Genomic DNA, 22374 nt, shown 5'->3' with positions numbered 1-22374 from the left:
GGCACAGTTAATCCTACCACATGGCACCAACCATGGCAGTGCCTGATTCAACTCCTCAGGTTATTGGCAGGTGTGTTTAGATGGTGTGTTAGAGCAGGGATAACACTAAACCGTGGTGCGGCCTACAGCCTTCAGCGCTCTACTACATCTGAGTTGGATGGACTAGCTGATCATCAAGCTGGTAAAGCTAGTGGACCAGTTTGGTCAGGGTGCTCATACTGGAGAACCAGCATGTTCACGCTAGTCAAACAGCTTTGGTCAGCAAGCTTGGTCAGGTTGGTCATGCTGGCAGACCAGCTAGTCTATTAACCCTATGCTGGTCAAGAGCTACACTAGTCAACCAGCTTTACCAGCTTGAGCTGAGCAGGCTGCATTTTTCCAACACTGAACTGAAATAAATGAGCATAAATAGTAGAAATCTGCGTGTAAAAAGTTCCCAAAAGATGAATTAATTCATATAAACTTTATTAAAACATGGCAGTGAATTGGGGAGAAAAATGACACTCTCAACAACGCTGAGTCAAACTTAATAAATAAATCTATGAATAAAGAAACATGAATTAACATCAGATCTGTAGACGTAAACAAAACATAACACAGCATACTAGTCTAAATCATTTATAGGGGCTTTATGGATCCAGTAATGGCTTTATAAATAAACAAGATCCAACATCTATCACCCCCACTTACAGATTTCCGGTGGTCCGGTTCAGTGGGCGGTCTCCCTGCTGTGACAGATTGTACTGAAGGGGAACGGAGCCCGAACTATGCCTATGACCCCACTCATGTTTGGCCGTGGAGCTCCAGGGGGCCACGAGAACTTCAGCCGCTGGAGCAGAGAGGTGAAGAAAATGAAGAGCTCAGCTTTTGCCAGAGTCTCACCTACACACACCCTCGGACCTGCAGCACAACACAAACACACACAGTGATGAATATTAATGCGCATACGCAATAACCTTGTATCTCCAAAATAGCAACTTTGCTATGAAGGAAAAAGAAACTGGAAACTTTCCGTGGAAGTCAATGTAATGTCAACATTTGAAGATGAATGGACCAATAGAAATGCTCCAAAATGTTCCAAGTCATCATTGGAGCATTTCTATTGGTCCATTCATCATAAAATTCGGACACAATGTAAAGAATAGCTACGAGATTCACTTCATGTCGAAAAGTGAAAAAATATGGTTTTATATTTATATATACATGTTTGATTGTTGGTGTGATGCAACAGGACCCTGGTCAGGCAATGGTCAGCCCACTGAAGCTGAAGGTCACTGCAGACTCACCCAGAGAAAAGGGCAGAAAATGGTCATTCTTGCTGAACTGCCCTTTCTCATCCAGAAAGTTTTCCGGGTTGAACGTGTCCGGGTGCTTCCAGTGCTCCCTGTCAGTCAGGATGGCCGTTAAGTTGGGCATGACCTTTGTTCCCTGCCACGAGACAGAAAGCAAACAAACAACACACACTGACCTACGGGAATGCTCCTAGACACAAGGACTAATCTGAGACCGTCTGACTCCGACGGACAGACAGAAACTCAACTGGCCCAACATTACCTTGGGAATGTGGTACCCCCGGAGCTGTGTCGGCTGTGTGGTCATGTGTATCGTGTTGGGGACGAGGTCAGCGCAGCGCTGGATCTCGTGGATGGTGGCGTGAGTGTACGGGAGCCGTGCACGGTCATCCATGCAGGGATAGCGGTCAAAACCCAGCACCCGAACGATCTCCTCATGACAGCGCTCTGAGATGTGGTTAACCAGATGGTCAATTACATTATTACATATTCAATACAAATGAATTAGGAAACTGCTCCACTATTCATTAATCTGCCCATAATGATGTCAATCATTTCATTGTTTTATAGAAATTATACACTCTTAAAAATAACGGTCCTCCAAAGGGTTCTTTAGGTGGTGCCATAGAGGAACCCATTTTGGGCTTAAAGAAGTTCTTTACAGAAATGCTTCTTAACGGAACCAAACATGGTTCTTCTACGGTTCTTCTCACTCAAAGTCCAAGCCATGTTCTTGGCCACTAAGAAAAAGCCATTAGTCAACGAATCCAGGCCTGTTTCCATACCTTGCACGTCAGGGTGGTCCATCATGTAAATGAGGCCCCATCTGAGAGTGGCTGCCGTCGTGTCCGTCCCAGCCAGGAACAGGTCAGCGGTGGACATGATCATGTTCTCCTCGTGAAACGTGGAGTCTTCATTTGACTGCTGCTGCTCAGAATAAGAAAAGATTCTGTAACACACCAGCTAGCAGAAAAGACTAAGGACTGATAGAACAGCTGATTAATCAAAGGCGGTTACGTTAAACCGACAATACCCTCAAACTCCGGCCTGTTTGCAGAGGCTCAAATGGTTTCATATCTGACAATGAAAATTGACCTCTAAGGACACAGTCTGCAGTGCTGGCGCTACACAAAAAAGTGTTTTGTGTGCTAGCTGGCATCAGTTTTACATGAATTCGAAGGGCCATGAAGTTCCTCCTCTTATAAAACTCACTGGCTCAAATGCTGCTGTAATGTAAAGATGCTTGACGTCTCACCTTGGACATCTCCACCAGGTAGGCGTCTATGAAGTCTCTAAGGTTTTCTGGGTCCAGAGTCTTCCGGTGCTCCTCCACAACCTCATGGATGAAGTTCATTAAGGAGTTTGCATTCTTCCAGACCTTCTGGTGAGGACCCGGGAAGTGTTTTATGAAGGGAACCAAGCTGAAGATCTGGAGGCGAAAAAAAAACAATCAAAAACAAAACAATCGTTTAAAACAATGATAATTTTCAGGTTCTTCACTTTTTTTAGAACTTTTTTAGAAGCCATTCGCAGGAAAATGCTACAATGAAGTTACAATGAAATGTTTTATAAAGTTGTGTTGTCATGTTCTGAGACTCAAGTCTAGGATTACATTTATGTGTTATTGTTATTATTTATTATTTAAGTGCAGGTATAGGCTTAATCTACAAAACCTTTTTTTAAAAACATGTTATTCATAATTTCTTCTTCAGTTTTGTCCATATATGGTTCTTCTAACTTCAAACTCTCTCTTTTTACCTTCTATGTATGGATAGGGATGGACTTTTACAGACCAGCTGCCACCTACCAGTTCGACCATCAGGTCCCCCACCCACCACCACCCATACCAGACCAGCGGCACAACCTCCTACCACTGCTACCTGTTTAATGACCATGTTAAAACCTAAATGGACTCATAACTATCTGCCCCTGTTAATATCACCACTATTAACTATCTGTTGTATCTGGTTTGGTCATTTTTATCAATAATTAATAAATAGTTCTAATCAGAGGAGGACGGGTCGGGTCACCCTTGTGAGTCTTGGTTCTTCCCAAGGTTTCTTCCTCCAGCTCTGAGGGAGGTTCTCCTTGCCACTGTCGCTGTTGGGGTCTGCTCACTGGGGGTCTTTGATCCTTCATGTCTTACGTTATTTCCGTCTTTTACTAATTACTAATTATGTAAAGCTGCTTTGTGACGACAACAGTTGTAAAAAGCTGTACAAATAAATTTGACTAGACTTGACTTCTACTTGCTCTACGAAACCTCGGCTTGACTCTCAGCAACCAAATTGATCAGGAAAGACCTTGTTACCCGTCCCACAGATGATCCAGCAAGCTGGATGTTCTCATTCAGGATTTCCAGCAGCTTAGCGAAGCGCTTGTCGTCATACTCATAGCGATCTCCAAAGACTATGGAGCAGATAATGTTGGAGACTGCGTTCATTATGGGATGGATGGGGTAAAAGGGCTTTCCTTCAAAACAAAATGACAGGATGACAGACTCGTTGAGGGAGATACAACAGAAGAACCCTGACCGCCACATTTATAATCCAGAAATTAACCTCTTATCCCACTATCAGCTCTGGGCTATCCTCCCGTAATCCAGCCAACAAGCTTTAGGTGGTAGCTTGACCATCAACCAGTCCACACATGGCAATAATTAATAACCAAAAGCTTTAGAAAGCTTTATCTTGGCCCATTTTGCTGCAAATGAGCCTTTTCTGACCTCTTATCAGCTTCAAACTTGGCCACTGTAAATGATTTATATCTAATGAATGACATTATTACTGACATTTTCATTTATTGTGACAAATTATTAAACAAAATATCGGACAATGTGAACCTCTGCCACCAGATCTACACTGATCTACCCTACCTTCCTGCTTGAGCATCTCTTTGATGAGGTATTGGGCCTCCTCTGCCACGCGTTCCTCCACGGTTTTCTTCCCTAGACCGAAGTTGCGTAGAGTGTGCAGAGCAAACCGCCGCTGCTGCTTCCACGAATTACCGTACTGAGCCATGAGGATACCTGAGAGTTAGATGAGGGGTATGGAGAGGGATGGGCTGTTAGTTGTCTTATTCAAGCAGTAAAGGTAAAGCAAAAAAAATTATAAAAAGGTTAAAAATGAAATGAGTTACTGACCGTTACCATTGGTGATCCAGTCTAGTATTGCGAAGGGTGCCCTCCCAGCATACACAGTCCCATTCTGAATGAAAGCCTCCTTAACCGCTGACAGGCTATTCAACACAAACGTGATGTCCCTGCCCAGGTACACGGCGGATATTTCACCATATTTCGGCATCTGTTGAGGAAGTTAAATGCTCAGTGAATCGAGAATGTCGGAGAAAAGCTCTGTCTTATGCATCACAGGCGTGATTGTGTGACTGATAGTTCAGCTTCTTTGCTCACCTTACAAGCTTCATATTTAAGTCCGAACAGTACCAATGGTAGCATAAGTAATATTAAACCCAGTGTAGGAACGCGCCACCATGAGTGAACCCCAAAGAAATGCAAGTGGAAATGAGCAACATAACGTTAAATGGTTTGCTGTTTGTTGGGATATTTGCAGACTATTCATGTTTAAACCGTTCATCCATGGCAATGGATAAATGGATAGGATCAGGATTGCATTGGTCGGTTGAAGGATCCCTGTCACGACCCTGATCATTATAAAGTACCATATTTTGAGCCAGGCGCCGTGGATCAACACCAATGTCTTATGTATATTTACACACTACGTTCATGGGCTACAGTATCACTTCCCCATGGACACCACTGTATTAGAGTGCACCTTATCTGAGCATGGACTTCCAATGCCAATCCGGACTTTGCACTGCCAAAGGCCTGCAGAGCTACACTACTGCAGAGCTTTAATACTGTACCACCCTAATTATTGTATTGTATTACTGTGCTGTATTGCGTAATTACTTCTGGCTGCATTCTGCATTTCCTTCAGGATCAATAAAGTATCTATCTATCTAGCTTAAGTATGGATCAACTTTATGAGGTTCAACCCCTTCAAGCTCTAACAAAGGCTTATTACAGACTCTACAGAGTTACTGCAGAGAGTTCTGTACAAACTGGTGGGGCTATTCTCTGGTAAAAGAGCATACATTACACTTTAGGCCGGCCTGCAGGACATAGGCTGTTTAAGGGGTTCTAATCTATTTGTAAAACCATGTAAAACCTTCACACTTTCAACCCCCCATTCATCAATCAACTTCCCCAGGGTTGACAATGACTACTGCTATGGTTTATGCGCCTCCCTTTACAAAACAGACAGAACCTGCATGATCCTAATGGTGCTGTTAGTTCTGCTCTAGCCTAAACAGGTCTGTCCAGCTCTCCTGGGAGTTGGAGGTGTCTGCCTCAGTCTCATAAAAATAAATGTCCAAATGTTTGTGGACACCTTTTCTAACGAATGCATTGAGCTACTTGAAGTAGCCATTGCTGACACACAGCTCATCTAGTCCCTGTAGAAAAGTACTGCCAATAGAATAGGACTCTCTGGAGCAGATCAACACCATGAACCTATTGGCACCATGCTGCCTAATAATGCCAGGCGTGGGCTAGTAGAGGGGTATAAAGCCCCCCAGCATTGAGGAGCTGTGGAGCAGTGGAAGAGCTGTGTTCTCTGGAATGATGGATGGTGGTGGTGCTCCATCCAGTACTTTTGGGATGAGCTGAGGAGTTGAGGATGATGAGGTGGGGTGGCGATCATCCTCCAACATCCTGACCTCACTAACGCTCTTGTTGCTAACTGCAATCAAATCCTCACAGCAATGCTTTATTAAAATCTAGAAGAAAGTCTTCTTCCTTGGACAGTAGAGATGGTTACTCCAACAAAAGCTGGAGAAACTCTTTTTAAAACCCTTGTGCAGGTGTTTAATTTCTGCATCCAGATCCCCCTGTTGCTAAGCAACAACAGCATTGTATCCATCAATGAGCCTATTGTATCTCTCGATACTGAGCTCCAGAAATACTGTAGTTAAATATCGTTGTAAAGACACTGTTTAAAATATCTGGACAACCAAAGCGGTGTCCGTTAGGAGCTAAACTATCTAGCTCTTGATTAATTCATAATTATGAAGTACTAAATCTCTACCAATAACAGAAAACCTTACCGAAAAAAAAATCTTACCGATCTGATGAGGGCCATTGGATCATTTAGTATCTGTAGCAGGTTTCCCACAAAAGGCAGGGGTCTGGGTCCAGGGGGGCTGCGGCTCCTAGAGGAGTTCAACCTGAAGATCTCCAGCAGAAGCAGAAAGAGAAGACCACCCAGCAGGGCCAAGCCCACGGCCGTCCAGTCCAGATATCTCAGCACAGACTCCATTCTGAGAGGAGTTCAGGACACCACAGCTGCTCAGAGCTTTATACTCCACAACCAGGAGGGGGAGGAGACAGTGCATGGCCAACACTCCCGCTTGATTCAGCCTGGATAGACGTCACTAGAGAAAAGTTCACTCCAGCAAATTGAAAAGGTTCCAATGTTACCTGTTCAGAGGTCAAGAAAGGCCTTTGTAGTGGATAATATAGACCTGTAGAGAAAGATCAACAGCCCAGAGAACGCTGCCTTCACTTTTTAATGACATGATCTGATACTATTAATATAAATATTGAGTTTAAAATTAAAGTCTCTCAACTTCTTTGTATCAGACTGAGACTGATTAGCCTAAACCCCGGCAAAATTGGCCCCGTCCACACGTATCTAGATTTTTAAAAAACTTACCTTTTTGACCTCCCGTCCACACAAACAAGGCAAAGTGACTGAAAAATGCCAACTAACATCTGGATTTACTGTTTCATTACACTGTGACAGAACATACTACGTTCAGATTTTGAACATATAACTATTGAGTTATGGAGACCTGCAGTTAAAACATACAGAGAAAAGATTTCACTGTATTTAGGTCTGTTTTGGCCGTCACCCTGCTCTTTTGAGCTTCTTTTGAGTCCCCGGCTGGGCTGGTATGCATACGTGAACTAGGGTCACTGTGTTTTTATAAATATCATACAATCTATGGCACTGGATTCAGCATTGTTATATCTAATTAACATTTCTGGGGCAGTGTGTTAAAACTCAAACCAAATGTACTACTCTCTTCAAGGCTGACCCTGACCTTGATACACACAGACACAAACACCTTGCAGTTCTCACCTTTACACTTTCTACATTAATTATATGACCTGTCATTTGACTTTATACTCCACTCACTTCTTACCCACATTCCCTCCATCCAGTAAACCTGAAAACAGCGATAGTAAGTTAGTACGGTTTTTGTTTTTGTTTTTTTTACACTTGCAAAGGATTTTATGAGTCTAACACTTATCCATAAATTGCGAATGGTATTTTTGAAGGAGTTGAAAAGAACCAAAGCATGAAGATGATGAAGTAATGTATGCAGCTTCAGAATTCATAGGTCAAAAAGTGGTGAAACTATAAACAATGCAAACACTGAATAATACAAACACTTGTAGTAAAGCCTATTACAGGTAAAAGATACAGAAACTCCTGATTTAATCTTTGTTACAAAACAGCAGGTAATTAGTTTATCATAAATGTTGCACAAACAATAGGTACACTTTAAAGGTAGTCTACCATTATCACTAGTATCAAAGTGAAAAGAGACGCTTTGTTTGGTGCTTTGTTTGAACTTAAGACTAATTGTTACATCAAGGTTGTAAAAAACGTTTATAAAAAAATAGATATATTTAATATTGCTACACAGCAAATTTGCCAGTGTTAAATCAACACGGATAGTGTTAAATTAACACTGTGGGTGTCGAACTTTGATTTAACACTGGAAAATTTGTATTGCATAGCCACTAGATGCTGCTATTGTATTACTTGAAGTACTAACTGAATGCAGAATACTTGTAATAAAGTGAGGAGGCATTGTGTTGCAAACATTCATACTGTTTTCTACACCATGCACATTTCAACAAAGTTAATAGACAAAAAAGATTTTGGCAACAAATTGTGCAATTATTTTAGAAACAGAACACACTTCATTCACTTAATATGAGCACCTTCTGGATTAGTTGCTTATAAGTCGTTCCTTACATACTGTGGCCAGTCATCTCATGCCCAATCTAACATCTGTGTTTGTTTTTTTCACCGAGCTGAACCACCCTCCTGTTTGGACTGATGCTGGTGTAAGATTAATGTTGAATGGGTGTCTTTACAGTTGCCTGCTCTCCAGACCATATCCACTGAGATAGAGCTGCTTGTGCCATCCAACCTCCAGCCGAGACCCCACCAGCATGGTTCACTCACCCCCCTAATAAGATCATTCTCAAACACAAGATGTTTGATGGACAGGCCGCTGTAATTCCAGTACCTGGTGCAATTTAAGCAGTGCCAGATGAAGAACACTCCTTCATGCTGCAGCTATGTTCAGATTTGATTGCTAATGGCCCAAAAATATGTATATTTTTTAATATGCAAATGTCACTGTTCTGTAAGATGCCACCCCCTCCTCAACGGCTTCATTGGTGTGTGTGTGTGCAGTTTTCAGATGCTGTAAAACAAACAATATAGGATTGGATGTTTAGACATGTCTACACATTCACAGCCAACAATCAGTTTACAAGATCTCCGTCTTACAAACATACATCCAACTGAAAAATGGCATTTGCTTCATCAGCCCAAAAAAACATCGCCTCCAAACACACACAGTGGTCCGACAACAATTTATAACTACATTTGCATGCACACAATAATGTAGTCCATACATGGAGTGTGACAGGCTGTGGTTGTAAGAAGCACCAAAGCTCTGTAAAACTGGGCTGAATGAGATACACCATTTAACAGCTGCGTGCTCTACCTGAACGTTAGTGTGTATGTTTGGCAATTAGCATAATTCACTACTTTAAATCAAGACTAGGTATTAAAACTTAGTTGCTGAGGTTGCTCTCTTTTCATATGGCTGCATACAGAAACAACACAACCATGTACTAGCTCAGACGGAGGATAGGTAGGTGGAAAGGCAGGGACCTCTAGCCTTTTTAGACTCCTAATTATATTGTTTTTCACTTGTTTATGTTATACATGAAGGATTTCACTAAAACATTACTACAAGGTCAGTAACTTACTGCAGCATCGTTAGTTTACAGTAGGGATTTTCCAGGAGATCAGTTAGCAGCTTCATTCCTGACTCTCCTGGTTTATTGGAGTTCAGATTCAGCTGTCTGAGGTGTGAGGTACTTGAGCTCAGAACTGAAGCCAGAGCAACAAAGCCTTCCTCTCTAATACAGCACTTATACAGTCTGAAAAAAGAAAGAAAAAAAGCCATCACTGCTATTGTAGAAGAGTTAATAGAAAACAACTAAACAAATCATCCACATTGTTCTTCTTATAGCCAATCAATCAATCAATGTCACTGAGCTTGATGTTACACTACATCACCAGTCCTATGTGTTTTCTGTTAGCAGCCTGTGGTTCATTGGTTGATCTACTGGCTTTTGTTACCAGTTACTAGTACTGTCTGTGCATGTTCCTTTTCAAAACAACATACCACAATCTTTACATAAATATGCTACATCTAAGACAGGCATGCATTAGGTCCAAATTCCCTTCATTATTACAATTATTTACACAGATTAGATGCACATGCACAAGAGAACTCAAAAGTATGAGGATCTCACCGCAGTATCTCCAGTTTGCAGTGTAAATTCTTCAAACCATCAGAGAGTTCCTTCACTCCTGAATCTCCCAGGTTATTGTCACTCAGATCCAGCTCTCTTAGACTTGAGGAGTTTGAGCTAAGAACCGAGGCTATAACTGTGCAGCTTTTCTTGCTCAGACCACAACCACGCAGGCTGGACGAGTAATAATATATCAACACGCCATCAACATCAACATACCAGATCAATGGAGCTCACAAACATACATACATGACCAGTTTAGTGATGGAAAATACTTAATATATATATTAGTAGGCAAATTAGAACACATAAAGTAAACTAGAAAGAAATCCTCCATTATGATAACAGCTCCCAATGTGGGGGTTTGAGGGGGGGGGTAATCTTACCTAAGTATCTTCAATTTACAGTTTGAATTCTTCAGTCCACCAGAGAGCAGTTCCACTCCTGCATCACACAGTTTATTGTTACCCAGGTCCAGTTCTCTCAGACATGTGGTGGTGGAGCTGAGAGCTGAGGCCAGAACTGGACAGATGTTTTCTGTAAGATAACACCAACGCAACCTGAAAGGGAAATAAAGGGAAATGATAGTATTTGAATTACACTGCCTATTAGTATGGACCAGCTTTGGTGGCTAATCACTGAGTTTTTTTGATGTACTGTAACAGGTCATGTTTTATCTTGGTCTCATCAAAATGATTTCATCTGCTGCATATTTCACCTTACAATTTTATGTCATTTCAGGGACGTATATCCATATACTTTAATTATACACTTTATAAGTACATTTCTGCATATGACACTTTACTTCTGATGTCGGGGACATCTATCTATTTATACAAACACATATACACTACATTCCTACAAATTAGTATAATACCATTTCTTGCATCGTGTTATTTAATGTTTATTTTAATGTTGGATGTCTATTTTGTTGGACCATGGGTCTGAGAGTCATGCAGTTTCAATCCTGTTTATGTTCTGTGCATATTACAGTTTTGACAATAAAGCTGACTTTGACTCCCCACGCAGAAATGTTAGAATGGCAATGTATCCTAAAAAAAACTGGCTTTTTTTCTTTGTTTTTATTGCAGTGCTGCCGGAAACCTTTAGACTGCACCACTCATTCTACTGCTATAAAAATGGACACTACATCGTTGAAAAAAACATTCATTTTAAAGAACATCACACGCACTTGTCAATAGCTGGACAGTACACTTTGCAGAATTTCCAGGCTAACTGACCCCTAATGGCCTTGGAAAGGAGGAAAAAAGACTGCTGAATAAAAAAAGGCTAGTGAGAACTTCAACACTCAAGTTAACTAATACTGCAACTACTGAAGAGACAACAAATAAAATACTACAAACAAACAAAAAAGTAGCAGGAGAACTGGACACATATACTTATCATGCTTAAATACTACTAATATCACAAAAAATACTCAAATATTAATGTGTGTGTGTGTGTGTGTTTGTTGTGTTGATATGTGATGTTCAGAGACTTACTGTAGCTTTTCCAGTTTACAGCGTTGATCCTTCAGTAGATCAGAGAGTGGCTTCACTCCTGAGTCTCCTAGATTTTTCCACTTTAGATCCAGCTCTCTGAAGTGTGTAGGGTCCAAAATAAAAGTAAACAAAAAAATTAGAGCTGTTTAACATATAGCTTTTGTATGTTTTTGTTTCAGGAGAGATGATAATAACATGTTAATAACTCACTTTATGTTTTCCAGTTTACAGCATTGATCTTTTAGTAGCTCAGAAAGCTGCTTACAGTCTCCATGCTCATTCCCTTTTTGACCCAGCACTCTTAAGTGTGAAGAATCCAAAAGAAATGTAAAACATTCTGTTTAACATTTACTCGATGTGTGTGTGTGTGTTTGTAAAGGTGAGACAGTAAATCAGTAACTCACTGTGGTTCCCCCCTTTTACTGCATGGGTGCTTCTGTATGGCAGGAGGCTCTTTTGCTTCTTTGCTAACTGGTTCACTGGCTGTCAGATTTTGCAAGGACCTTGATTTCCAATCTGAGAATAAAGCAGCAGTGCCTTCCTCCTTAATAGTCTGAAATTCTTGCCTAAGAGAAAAAGAAAATCTCAAACTTACAACATCTCTCAGTCACATAAATAGTAAGCAAAGCACATTGAGCAGTATTTCATAGTAGTGTGGTTAACTCCTTTCTCCTTTTTGGTGATCAATTTAGAGTCTGTGTTGATACCCCCTTTACACCAACAACATCTACCACCAGGGGAGTAATGACCCATGGACATTTATTGTAGAATGGTTCTACTGTGTTGTCTATCACTGTATAATATGTGGACAAGGCTTCCTTATTGCTGGGTTCCCTGTGATATTTTTAGATACATAAGCACACAAGAACACCACTTGGATCAATAAGCTCCAGAGTACTGATAACTGATATGTGACTTTTATTTCCATATGTTTGCTTGTTCAAATCAATAGTTGTAATTGTGTATAAAATGATTAAATATTAAATAGAATATTTAGATTGTCAACATTGTTAGATCAAGCTTTTACCCAATAAATAAATAAATCTGTATTCAGAAATTACGCTATTAAAGAATTATACTTTTTGTGTCGACCATAAAAGGTTAAAATCTTACATTAACTTACAGTGTACTCTCCTGTTTACAGAGTGGATCCATCTTTAGCACAGATATCAGCCTCACTCCTGACTCTCCCAGTGTACTGTAGTTCAGATCCTGTTGCATCAAGCATGTTGAAGGGTCGAATTTCAGAGTTGGAGCCAGAACAGTATTACAGTTGTGGAACCTGCAGAAAATAGCAAGGAAATCCCCCACACTTAGAGCCTAGCTTAAGGCTAACCTGAAACTCACAAGTAAACATATAATCTAAATGAAGCAGCAGTATTATCATATAGAGCTTCGTTATTTCTGTTTGTGTGTAAAACAGTAGTAGGTCAGTAATTCACTGTAGTTTCTCCAGTTTACAATGTGGATCCTTCAGTAGATCAGAGAGCATCTTAACTCCTGACACTCCTGGTTCATTATGCCGTAGATCCAGTTCTCTCAGGCATGGTGAGGGGTTTGATTTCAGAGCTAAAGCCAGAGATGCATACCCTTCTTCACTAATACTGCATCTCAACAGCCTGTAAAGAAAACACAATATATTTTACATAAATAGAACTACACAAAAGAATCTGTATCAACATAATCATCACTTGCTAACACACAAACTGGGAATCAAGAAGAATAAATACAACAGAACATTGCACCGCATTTTCCATGACTGTTCTCTTTCTATGTATTTGCTACGGTGGCTGAGAAGGGCAAAACAAATTTACAAAAATCAAAACACATTTACAAGCTGTAAAACACCAAACGGTCACAAACGGTCGAAACACTTTTAACAACCGGTCGAAACACTTTTACAAACAGCCGAAACACTTACAAACAGTCAAAACACTTTTACAAACAGCCGAAACACTTACAAACAGTCAAAACACTTTTACAAACAGTCAAAACACTTTTACAAACAGCCGAAACACTTTTACAAAAGGTCGAAACACTTTAAAAAATGGTCAAAACACTTTTACATACAGTCGAAACACTTTTACAAAGGGCCAAAACACTTTTACATACAGTCGAAACACTTTAAAAAACGGTCAAAACACTTTTACAAAGGGCCAAAACACTTTTATATATGGTTGAAACAATTTTACAAAGGACCAAAGCTCTTTTACAAACGGTCGAAACATTGAAACAATTGAAAACACATGAAAAACAAAAGCGTGCCAACTGACTAAAATGACTCCCACAAAATGGACAAAACAGTATTTGAAATTACCTTCCAAACTCCATTCACTTCTTCCCCACGAAGCAGTTTTGACCCTTTCTGTCTGATTTGCTGTTTGTAAAAGTGTCAAGCTGGTAGAAGTGTTTCACAGCTTGTAAATGTGTTTTTATTTTTGTTTACTTGTTTTGCACATCCCAGCCACTGTCATTTGTAAACACACACACATTGTTTATTGCTTTTTTAATTCTTATCTATATTGTGTATATAGTGTAAATTATTTATTTATCTAAATTTTTGTAACTGAGTGTCCTGCTATCCCTTTCTGCTGTTACACTGTGAATTTCCCCACTGCGGGACTAATAAAGGACTATCTTATCTTATCTTATCTCTATCTTACACACACACACACACACACACACACACACCTATGAAAGTAACAAAGTGCTCACTTCAGTATCTCCAGTGTACAGTGTGGATTCTTTAGTCCTGCAGAAAGCAGCTTCATCCCTGAATCCTGCAGCATATTTTCACTCAGGTCCAGTTCTTTCAGACTTAAAGAGTTTGAGCTGAGAACTGAGGCCAGAACTGCACAGCTTTTCTCTGAGAGATTACAACCACACAGTCTGGTAGAAAAACAATATATCAGATGTATACACATTACAGTCACATGCAGGTGGGTACATTTTATTAATTGTATATATATATAAATTATATTTATATATATATTTTTTACATATATAATATTATATATAATTGCATATACAATTGCACATGCTTTAAAAATAGTTGATTGTGTCAAGTTCTATTTTATAGGATCTAATCAGTAAGTGTGACATTCTAAGCATACTCAGTTTTATTTTGTTAGAATAGATGTTTTTAGTGAGAAAGTGGTGACCTTACCTCAGAATCTCCACTTTACAATGTGGACTTTCTAGTCCAACAGAGATCAACTTAATTCCTGAATCCTGCAGTTTATTGTTGCTCAGGTCCAGTTCTGTCAGACATGAAGTGCTTGACATAAGAACTGAGACAAGACTTATACAGCTTTTCTCTGTGAGATTACATTCACATAATCTGTGGAAAAAAATGATATCAGAAACATTGGCATCACATCCTCCAAAACATCTGCTGCTAAAATGGGCGGTCATACTTCCGAAATGTTTCTTTTTACAGAAGACATTATGCACTTTCCACATCAAAAATCTCTGCCAGTTCAGATAGCTTGACTTTACAATTATCATTAGAAAGTCAAAGGTTTGTCTTCCACAGAAGGTTCTCTATGGGCAACCAAGATAGGTTGTCATAAAAGCTGAAAGTACTCCTTAGGAGATGTCATTTAAACCCTGTCTTTCAGAATAAAACAGCTCCTGACTGAACCAGCTGGAGGAGGCAATGTCTTTAACCAGTGTAGAAGAAAATGAAAAGGTCTTAAATATATCTTGCCAGGATGTGAAAAAGACTCACAGCCATGCATTTGCACCTGGCATTAAATGTCAGGATTTTGTGTGCACATTGGACTCTATGGCCATCAGAGAACTCATATCAGGCAACAGAAGAGACCATCATTAGATATCATGGACTGCCTAAACTAAGCTAAGAGTAAGCTCAACATTAGGGGAAAATGTGTTATCTCACCTCAGCATCTTCAGCTTACACTGTGGATCCTCAAGTCCATTAGAGAGCAGCCTCACCCCCGAATCCTGCAGTTTATTGTAACTCAGGTCCAGCTCTCTCAGATTGGAGGGGTTTGAGCTAAGAACTGAAGCCAGAGCAGCACAGCTTTTCTCTGACAGATTACACAAACACAGCCTAGGAGAGAAATGATGCTATATCAAAATATTTTAACACACTAGTCACTTTGGGGGTTCAACATCCAGCTGCTAGTAAACCAGATGTACTGTTAATTTATATTCCAATGATCTTATTCAATGAAATTATTTTACTATTAGTATTATATGATATATAATAATAGTGTGATATATGAGATATATATGTTATATATATATATGTGTGTGTGTGTGTTATATGAGTGCTTTGCGCCACACAAGGTGGTTAAAAATATTCATTTTAACATTACCTATAAAAATCTATGAAGTTTCTTTGTTAGAAATTTCTATTTTCTGCATTCTTTACATAAATAATACATGCAGCAATAGCACAGAAAAGCATAATATGACTGGAGAAGAGCAGTTTAAATGGCAGAAACAGACTTTTTGTTTTGACTTTTGTTCTGCTGATGTTCTGCTCTAACCAAATGTCTTAATGACAATACTCACAAAGCTTTCCTGGATGCTTTAATCACTGGCAGAAGTCTCAGAAAGCATTCTTCTGATGTGTCATATTTAGCCAAGTCAAACACATTCAGTTCCTCTTCTGAACTGAGCAATACAAACACCAGAGCTGACCACTGATCAGGAGAGAGTCTGGCTTGAGATAGACAGTGACCGTTTCCTTTGCTTAGGTACATTTGGACTTCCTCCACTAAAGAATTGTCATTCAGTTCATTCAGACAGTAGAAAAGATTGAATGTTTTCTCTAGAGAGGGATTTTCCCTGATCTTTTCCTTGATGTACTGAATTATTTCCTCTTTGCTACCAGAGTTGCTCTCTGTCAGTGGCAGAAGGCCTCGTAAGAGAGTCTGATTGGATTCCAGTGAGATACCCAGAAGAAAGCGAAGGAACAGGTCCAGATGCCCATTTTCACTCTGTAAGGCTTTGTCCACTGCCTTTTTTAAGAAGTCAGTCATATTGGATTTGATAAAAAAACCAAAAAAGTCAGTATCTTGTTCTTGCAGCTCATTTATGTTGTCAGAGACTAAAGAAAGATATGCGAATAATGCTGCTAGAAACTCCTGAACACTCAGATGCAAAAAACTGTACACCTTTTCTAGTCCAAACCCCTCCCTGAAGATTTGCATGCACAATCCTGAGTACACTGACCCTTCTCTGATAGCAGCGCCACACTTTATCACGTCTTCTTCATAAAAGATCAGGTTGCCTTTTTGCATCTGATGGAAAGCCAATTTTCCCAATGCCAAAATACTTTCATGAGTGTCCTGGGTGTCAATGTAACATTTTCCAAAGTACATCTGGCTCTTATGTTTAGTCTGAAAGATCAAGAAGTGTATGAATATTTGAGTCAGGGTCTTTGGAATTTCTCTGCTCTCCACTTCATCAAATACCTTTTCTAGAACCATGGTAAAAATCCAACAGAAGACCGGAATTTGGCACATGACGTAGAGGCTTCTTGATGACCTAATGTGTGCGATGATTCTGTTGGCCAGGACTTGGTTACTGATTCTTTTCCTGAAGTACTCCTCTTTCTGAAAGTCATTGAACCCTCGTACTTCTGTTACCTGGTCAACATATTCAAGAGGGATCTGACCACATGCTGCTGGTCGAGAGGTTATCCAGAGAAGAGCAGTGGGAAGCAGGTTACCCTTGATGAGGTTTGTCAGCAGGATGTCAACTGATGCTGACTGTGTTACATCAGATAATCTCTCATTGTTGTGGAAATCTAGAGGAAGTCGACATTCATCCAGACCATCAAAGATGAACAAGACTTTGTAGCGGTAATAATCTCTTGGTTTTAAATCCCTTGTTTCTGTGAAAAAGCGATGAAGAAGTCCCACAAGACTAAACTTTTCCTTCATTATGAAGTTCAGCTCCCTAAAAGGAAGTGGAAATATAAAAAGAACATCTCGATTGGCTCGTCCTTCAGCCCAGTCCAGAATGAACTTCTCCACCGAGACTGTTTTTCCAATTCCAGCCACTCCCTTGGTCAGCACAGTTCTGATGGTCTCCTCTTGTCCAATTAAGGGACTAAAGATGTTGTTGCACTTGATTGGTGTGTCTCTGGTTGATGTTTCAATCTGTCTGATCTCATGTTCATTGTTGATTTCTCCACTCCCACCCACTGTGACTGAGAGCTCTGTGTAGATCTCATTCAGAAGTGCTGAACTTCCATTATCTGAGATTCCTTCATTAATGTTTTTAACTTTGTCCCATAGAGTGGACTTAATGTTTTGATGACATGCAGGGGCCAGTTCTAACAAAAAAATGCAAATATGTTAATGTCAAATGGCATAATACATCTAAGCAATAATGCTATTCTTACATATAACATTAATTACTTGATTATGTGACTACATACACCATATCTCTAAATATTTCTGGATACCATTTCTAATAAAGGCATTCAGCTATTGTAAGTTGCATCCATTGCTGAGACAGATGTGAAAATGCACAAACACAGCTTGTCTAGTCCCTGTAGAGAAGTACTGCCACTAGAATAGGACTCTCTGGAGCAGTTTGGCATCAAGCTGCCTAATGCCAGGCGTGGGCTAGTAGAGGGGTATAAAACCCCCAGCATTGAGCTGTGGAGCAGTGGAGGAACTGTGTCCTCTGGAATGATGGTGGAGGAGCTCCATTCAGTACTTTTGGGATAAGTTGGTAACTTGACGATGAGGTGGGGTGGTAATTATCATCCAGCATCCTGACCTGACTATCTGTCTTATGACTGAATCTTTTCTGGACAGTAGAAACAGCAACAACAAAAGCAGCATACACTCTTTTTTTAATACCATTGATTTTAGAAGAAACAATGGATGAGCAGTTGTCCCAATACTTTTGTCCATCTAGTGTATCACTGCTCGTTTCATTCTTTTGAGAGGTGACTTTATTTTTATATTAAAGAAAGATGTGATCCAAAACTCTTACTGATCTGTAATGTGTTTGCGAGGTCTGTCTGGTTTATATCTCTCAGGACTTGCAGTGTGATCTTCAGCAACCGCTCTCTGATACCACTCTGATCCTCTTCATCCTTCTCCTCTTCCTCAGAGCATGCTGGGCTACCCGGACTCAGTAAATTCTCAAATCTGTTCAGTTCATTATTCACCAGAAAGTTGACTTTGTGCCGGAGTTCCTGACAGTATGAGGAGAATATGAGGAAATAGTATGATGACACCATGTTATATACCTAATTACCATGTTATATGCCTAATTTATACCTAATTCTATACACTTATTAGCACAGCAAAAGTGCAGGTCAGGTTAAACATAATGCACCATAAAAAGAAATTAATTAGAGATTAGAGATCAATTACTATATAAATATTAGCTGTATATGGTCATACAGACACACCCACCACAAATATGGGCTCCAGATTTCTACTGGTCATCGTATACATCTCCACCTGGACTCTGTTGACAAACACAATATATATATATATATATATATATATATATATATATATATAATTTGACTAAATTAACAATTATATTTAAGAGCCTATCTGTTCTAATAAAATAGACCTACGTAAGGTTAATGCACATCTATTACGCATATACCTATTACACATGTTGTGACCTGTTTTTTCCACTTGGATCGTAATTACATCATACTTACAAATTTCAGTCACAGTCTCTCATCCACACATGAAACACTAATACTTCTTACTGGACAAAAACATTGCTCAATTAATGTTCTCATTCCCTCCTCTTTGTTGCAGTAATACTAAATATACTTGTTCTCCTTTGATGACAGAAAACCAGAAGTAAACAAAAAAGCAGGGTAATTGTTTACATTCATAACCACTAAAACAGAATTCACGTCATACTTACCAGGTCCAACGTCATAAGTGAGAACTTCTAAGGAGGACTGGAAGGCAGTAGTAAAGTCAAAACTGTGAATATTTTAAGTAATCTGCAGAAATCTAGAGAATCAGAATGAGCAAAAACAATCAGGGCAACTAAGGAAGTGAGAAGAGGCACTTCTACTGCTGTTTGCAAACGCAAGCAAAAGAGAAAGCAGTCCCAAGAGAGAACCAGAGACCAGTCGAAAAGCCGTGGCATCCCGGAACAATGCACTCGGTCTAAGGCGTGGGCGGTATCTGCATACCTACTGGATCTTGTTAGATTGTGTCAGTCCTTTCATGAATCAAGTTACAACTAGCCGACTGTAGAGATATTGAAATTTTCTACAGAAACATCACATCAAACTAAATTGGGATGACAGGCTATAATTTATAACCTGTAAAATATTAATTTTATACATTTGTTGTTCATTTACTCACTTGGTATACCTAGTTACTTAGGGCCAGCAGGTCACATGGGGACCCCACAAATACAAGCAGTGTATGGGCATAGATAACTTAAGCATTTATAATGCATCTTATTAATTGAAACCTCCTGGTGCCTGCTGCCACCAAATCTTGCTGCAGGACTCGAGGGATTTATTATTTGCTGCCACGTCCAGGTAGTGTAGCCAGTGTTCGTTTAACTGTAAACTTGTGAACTGTACTTACAGTTGGATCTCTAGGATCATTCAGTGCTTTGCTCTCTTTTTGTATCCTTTTCTTCATTTGTGAAGGCAATGATCTCTTCTCTGAAATTATTAAACAAATCTCTTGCCATATTTCTCACATGCAATCAAACGTCACAGACAAAAAAAAACAGGTCCAGGTATTTGATGTGTTTTATAGCACACCTGATGCAAATAATGCCCTTGATTTACCACCCAAAACTGCAAAAGTCCTTAAAATCTATGTAAATTGTTCTTGTTTGATTGGTTTATTGCAAACAGCTGAAACTTTATCAATTCTGCCATTCTGCGACTGTAATAAAAATTAAAAAATGCACATGCTTAAAATATCCATTAAAGTAAACATGCAAATAACGTCTTGCTTCAATAATCATACCTACTTCCCCATTGTGAAAATGTGCCAAGTACTCTAAGGGAACAGAAAGTTGTTGCTTTGGACTTTGTTATATAACCAGTAGGCTACCATACAGATGAAGGAAATGAAAATGTTTCTGATACAGTGTTTGTGAAACCAGTATGATGCTTTGTAGCTCCAAGACTTCCGCCGCTGTAGTCACGCCATCTGCACCACCGAAAAACTAGGTCATGCTATAGTCCATTGGTCTCAGAGAAATGGAATAGTGAAAATGGAAACTCCAAAATAATCAAGTTCTGCCTAAACATACCCTGCTACATTATTGAAAATCTACATCCACTACAGACAACGTCTGTAGATTTACTACACAATTACTGTTTATTTAATACATCTTAATGCAAAGTTGTGGAACATTTAATGTGGTTTTTGTTTCAATATGTTCAATTCAGGGCAGCTCGGTGGCACAGCAGGTAGTGTTTGTGCTGTATAGCTCCGGGGGTCTGGGGTTGTGGGATGGATCCTTGATTTGGTCACTATCTGTGAGGAGTTTGGTGGGTTATTTCCTCCAGGTACTATGGTTCCATCCCACCATCCAAAGACACACATGAACTGAATATGTTCAATTGTCTATGGGTGTGTGTGTGTGGAATATTGCATTCTAGCCATGCCCAGGCTCTGGTGACACCCACTTACAGGTCCTGGTTCAACCAGGATAACCTGTACATAATGCCCACCTCTCTGCTAATGTTCAAACTGACAAGTTCCAGTCCAGGATGAAAAGAAAATGTAAATACATGTAAATCTAAGTCAGGACTGCCCAAATGTGGCAACTTTGTTTAACTGTGTTCCAATCAAAGTTTAATAAGCATCCACTGTGGTTCAGCCCTCTGATTAACAAATATCAAGGAATGATCTTTCTCCACTGCTTCTCCAATTCATTTAATCATTTTCTCATCCCCGCTTTTCTGATTTGCTCATTTCAAAAGCTGGTTGAATCATTTTTTGAGTGAACACCTGATGTCCAATAAAATGTAAATTAATGTGTTTCACAATTTTAACATTGTACAAAAAAACAACATATTATTAATGGCCTATTCAAAATCAGTATATACCCTCTTCCTGTTGCCTGTGGCTTTCTCTGTGTGTGTGGTGCTGTGCCATAATATGGCTGCTACTGCTCCATTTGGACCCTGAAAGGCTGTTTACACCTTGCCTTAAGATGCAGTTCATAAAGTATCAGCATATCTGGATAGTATCTTGATCTACTTGAACTGAATTCTGTTTACTCTATTTATTAAAATGTGGCCCAGGTGTGACCAGCTCAGCCCTAAAAATGATGTACTTTGTGACTCTGAGAAACTTACTCACTGAACAGAGACGAAAAACGAAAACACTTCCTGACCGGACCAAACTTTGTTGGTTCTCAAATACATTTGATTCAGAGTAACTGACTCATTTAAGTTAAATGGTGCAAAGAGTTTCAAAGTATATTGAAAAAAAAAATCTAAAGCTCTGTATAAAGTTAGGTAGGTAAGTAGGTTGAATTGGACATTGTATTTAAATTATACAAACAGTTTGAAATAATTGGTTTAAAAGAAATGTAACCTTCAATCAGTACTATTCTCACTCTGTTTTAATTAAATGCTGTATGGATGAGCTACTGTATAGAAGCACTGTAGGAGTTCATGGCTGTGTTTGATTACAACTGTCTATATTGCCCTTTACATATGTGGTCATAAGTTCTCTTTTTCAGGATATACAAATATATATATAACAAACTTATTTATTGTAAGGGAAGATTCTTTTACGTCTTGAAAGATTATCCACATTTACCCAGGACTTGCATTGTTAGCATGATCTCACTTAGAATAATGCTCACATATGACTGCCTTCACTGTAGGATTTTTATTGAACAATTAATTTAATAGCACTCAATGTTGCAGATTCTTGCTATGCCTAAAACAGCACTGTCCAAGACATGTTCTTTC

The 22374-nt window shown here is 39.4% G+C and overlaps 2 protein-coding genes across 2 annotated transcripts; both read right to left on the bottom strand.

Moving 5' to 3' along the window:
* Positions 1-492: 492 nt before the first annotated feature.
* Positions 493-6748, bottom strand: LOC140576690 (cytochrome P450 2B4-like). The gene is made up of 9 exons (XM_072696228.1): positions 6434-6748; positions 4435-4594; positions 4168-4320; positions 3604-3764; positions 2548-2721; positions 2078-2219; positions 1555-1739; positions 1287-1428; positions 493-900 (listed from the first exon to the last, which is right to left on the bottom strand). The coding sequence occupies exons 1-9, from the start codon at positions 6626-6628 to the stop codon at positions 710-712; spliced, it is 1503 nt and encodes a 500-aa protein (XP_072552329.1). The 5' UTR covers positions 6629-6748; the 3' UTR covers positions 493-709.
* Positions 6749-8799: 2051 nt separating this feature from the next.
* On the bottom strand, positions 8800-19404 carry LOC140576718 (NACHT, LRR and PYD domains-containing protein 3-like). Its single transcript, XM_072696260.1, has 13 exons — positions 19332-19404; positions 18857-18911; positions 18429-18633; positions 15987-17757; positions 15346-15519; positions 14611-14784; positions 14160-14333; positions 12886-13063; positions 11445-11563; positions 10329-10502; positions 9943-10116; positions 9391-9564; positions 8800-8816 (listed from the first exon to the last, which is right to left on the bottom strand). The coding sequence occupies exons 2-13, from the start codon at positions 18896-18898 to the stop codon at positions 8810-8812; spliced, it is 3366 nt and encodes a 1121-aa protein (XP_072552361.1). The 5' UTR covers positions 18899-18911; positions 19332-19404; the 3' UTR covers positions 8800-8809.
* Between the last annotated feature and the right edge of the window lie 2970 nt (positions 19405-22374).

This window comes from Salminus brasiliensis, chromosome 14 (assembly GCF_030463535.1).
Source record: "Salminus brasiliensis chromosome 14, fSalBra1.hap2, whole genome shotgun sequence".
Lineage (NCBI taxonomy): Eukaryota > Metazoa > Chordata > Actinopteri > Characiformes > Bryconidae > Salminus > Salminus brasiliensis.
This window is presented reverse-complemented; position numbering and strand designations above follow the sequence as displayed.

Excerpts from the sequence above, each read along its gene's own strand:
- LOC140576690 (XM_072696228.1), bottom strand. The coding sequence starts at position 6,628 with ATGGAGTCTGTGCTGAGATATCTGGACTGGACGGCCGTGGGCTTGGCC. Across the intron at positions 4,321-4,434 it reads CTGGATCACCAATGGTAACG|GTATCCTCATGGCTCAGTAC; the intron begins GTCAGTAACTCA and ends TCTAACTCTCAG. Across the intron at positions 3,765-4,167 it reads AGAGATGCTCAAGCAGGAAG|GAAAGCCCTTTTACCCCATC; the intron begins GTAGGGTAGATC and ends TTTGTTTTGAAG.
- LOC140576718 (XM_072696260.1), bottom strand. The coding sequence starts at position 18,898 with ATGTATACGATGACCAGTAGAAATCTGGAGCCCATATTTGTG. Across the intron at positions 14,785-15,345 it reads TGTAAGCTGAAGATGCTGAG|ATTATGTGAATGTAATCTCA; the intron begins GTGAGATAACAC and ends TTTTTTCCACAG. Across the intron at positions 9,565-9,942 it reads TGCAAACTGGAGATACTGCG|ACTGTATAAGTGCTGTATTA; the intron begins GTGAGATCCTCA and ends TTCTTTTTTCAG.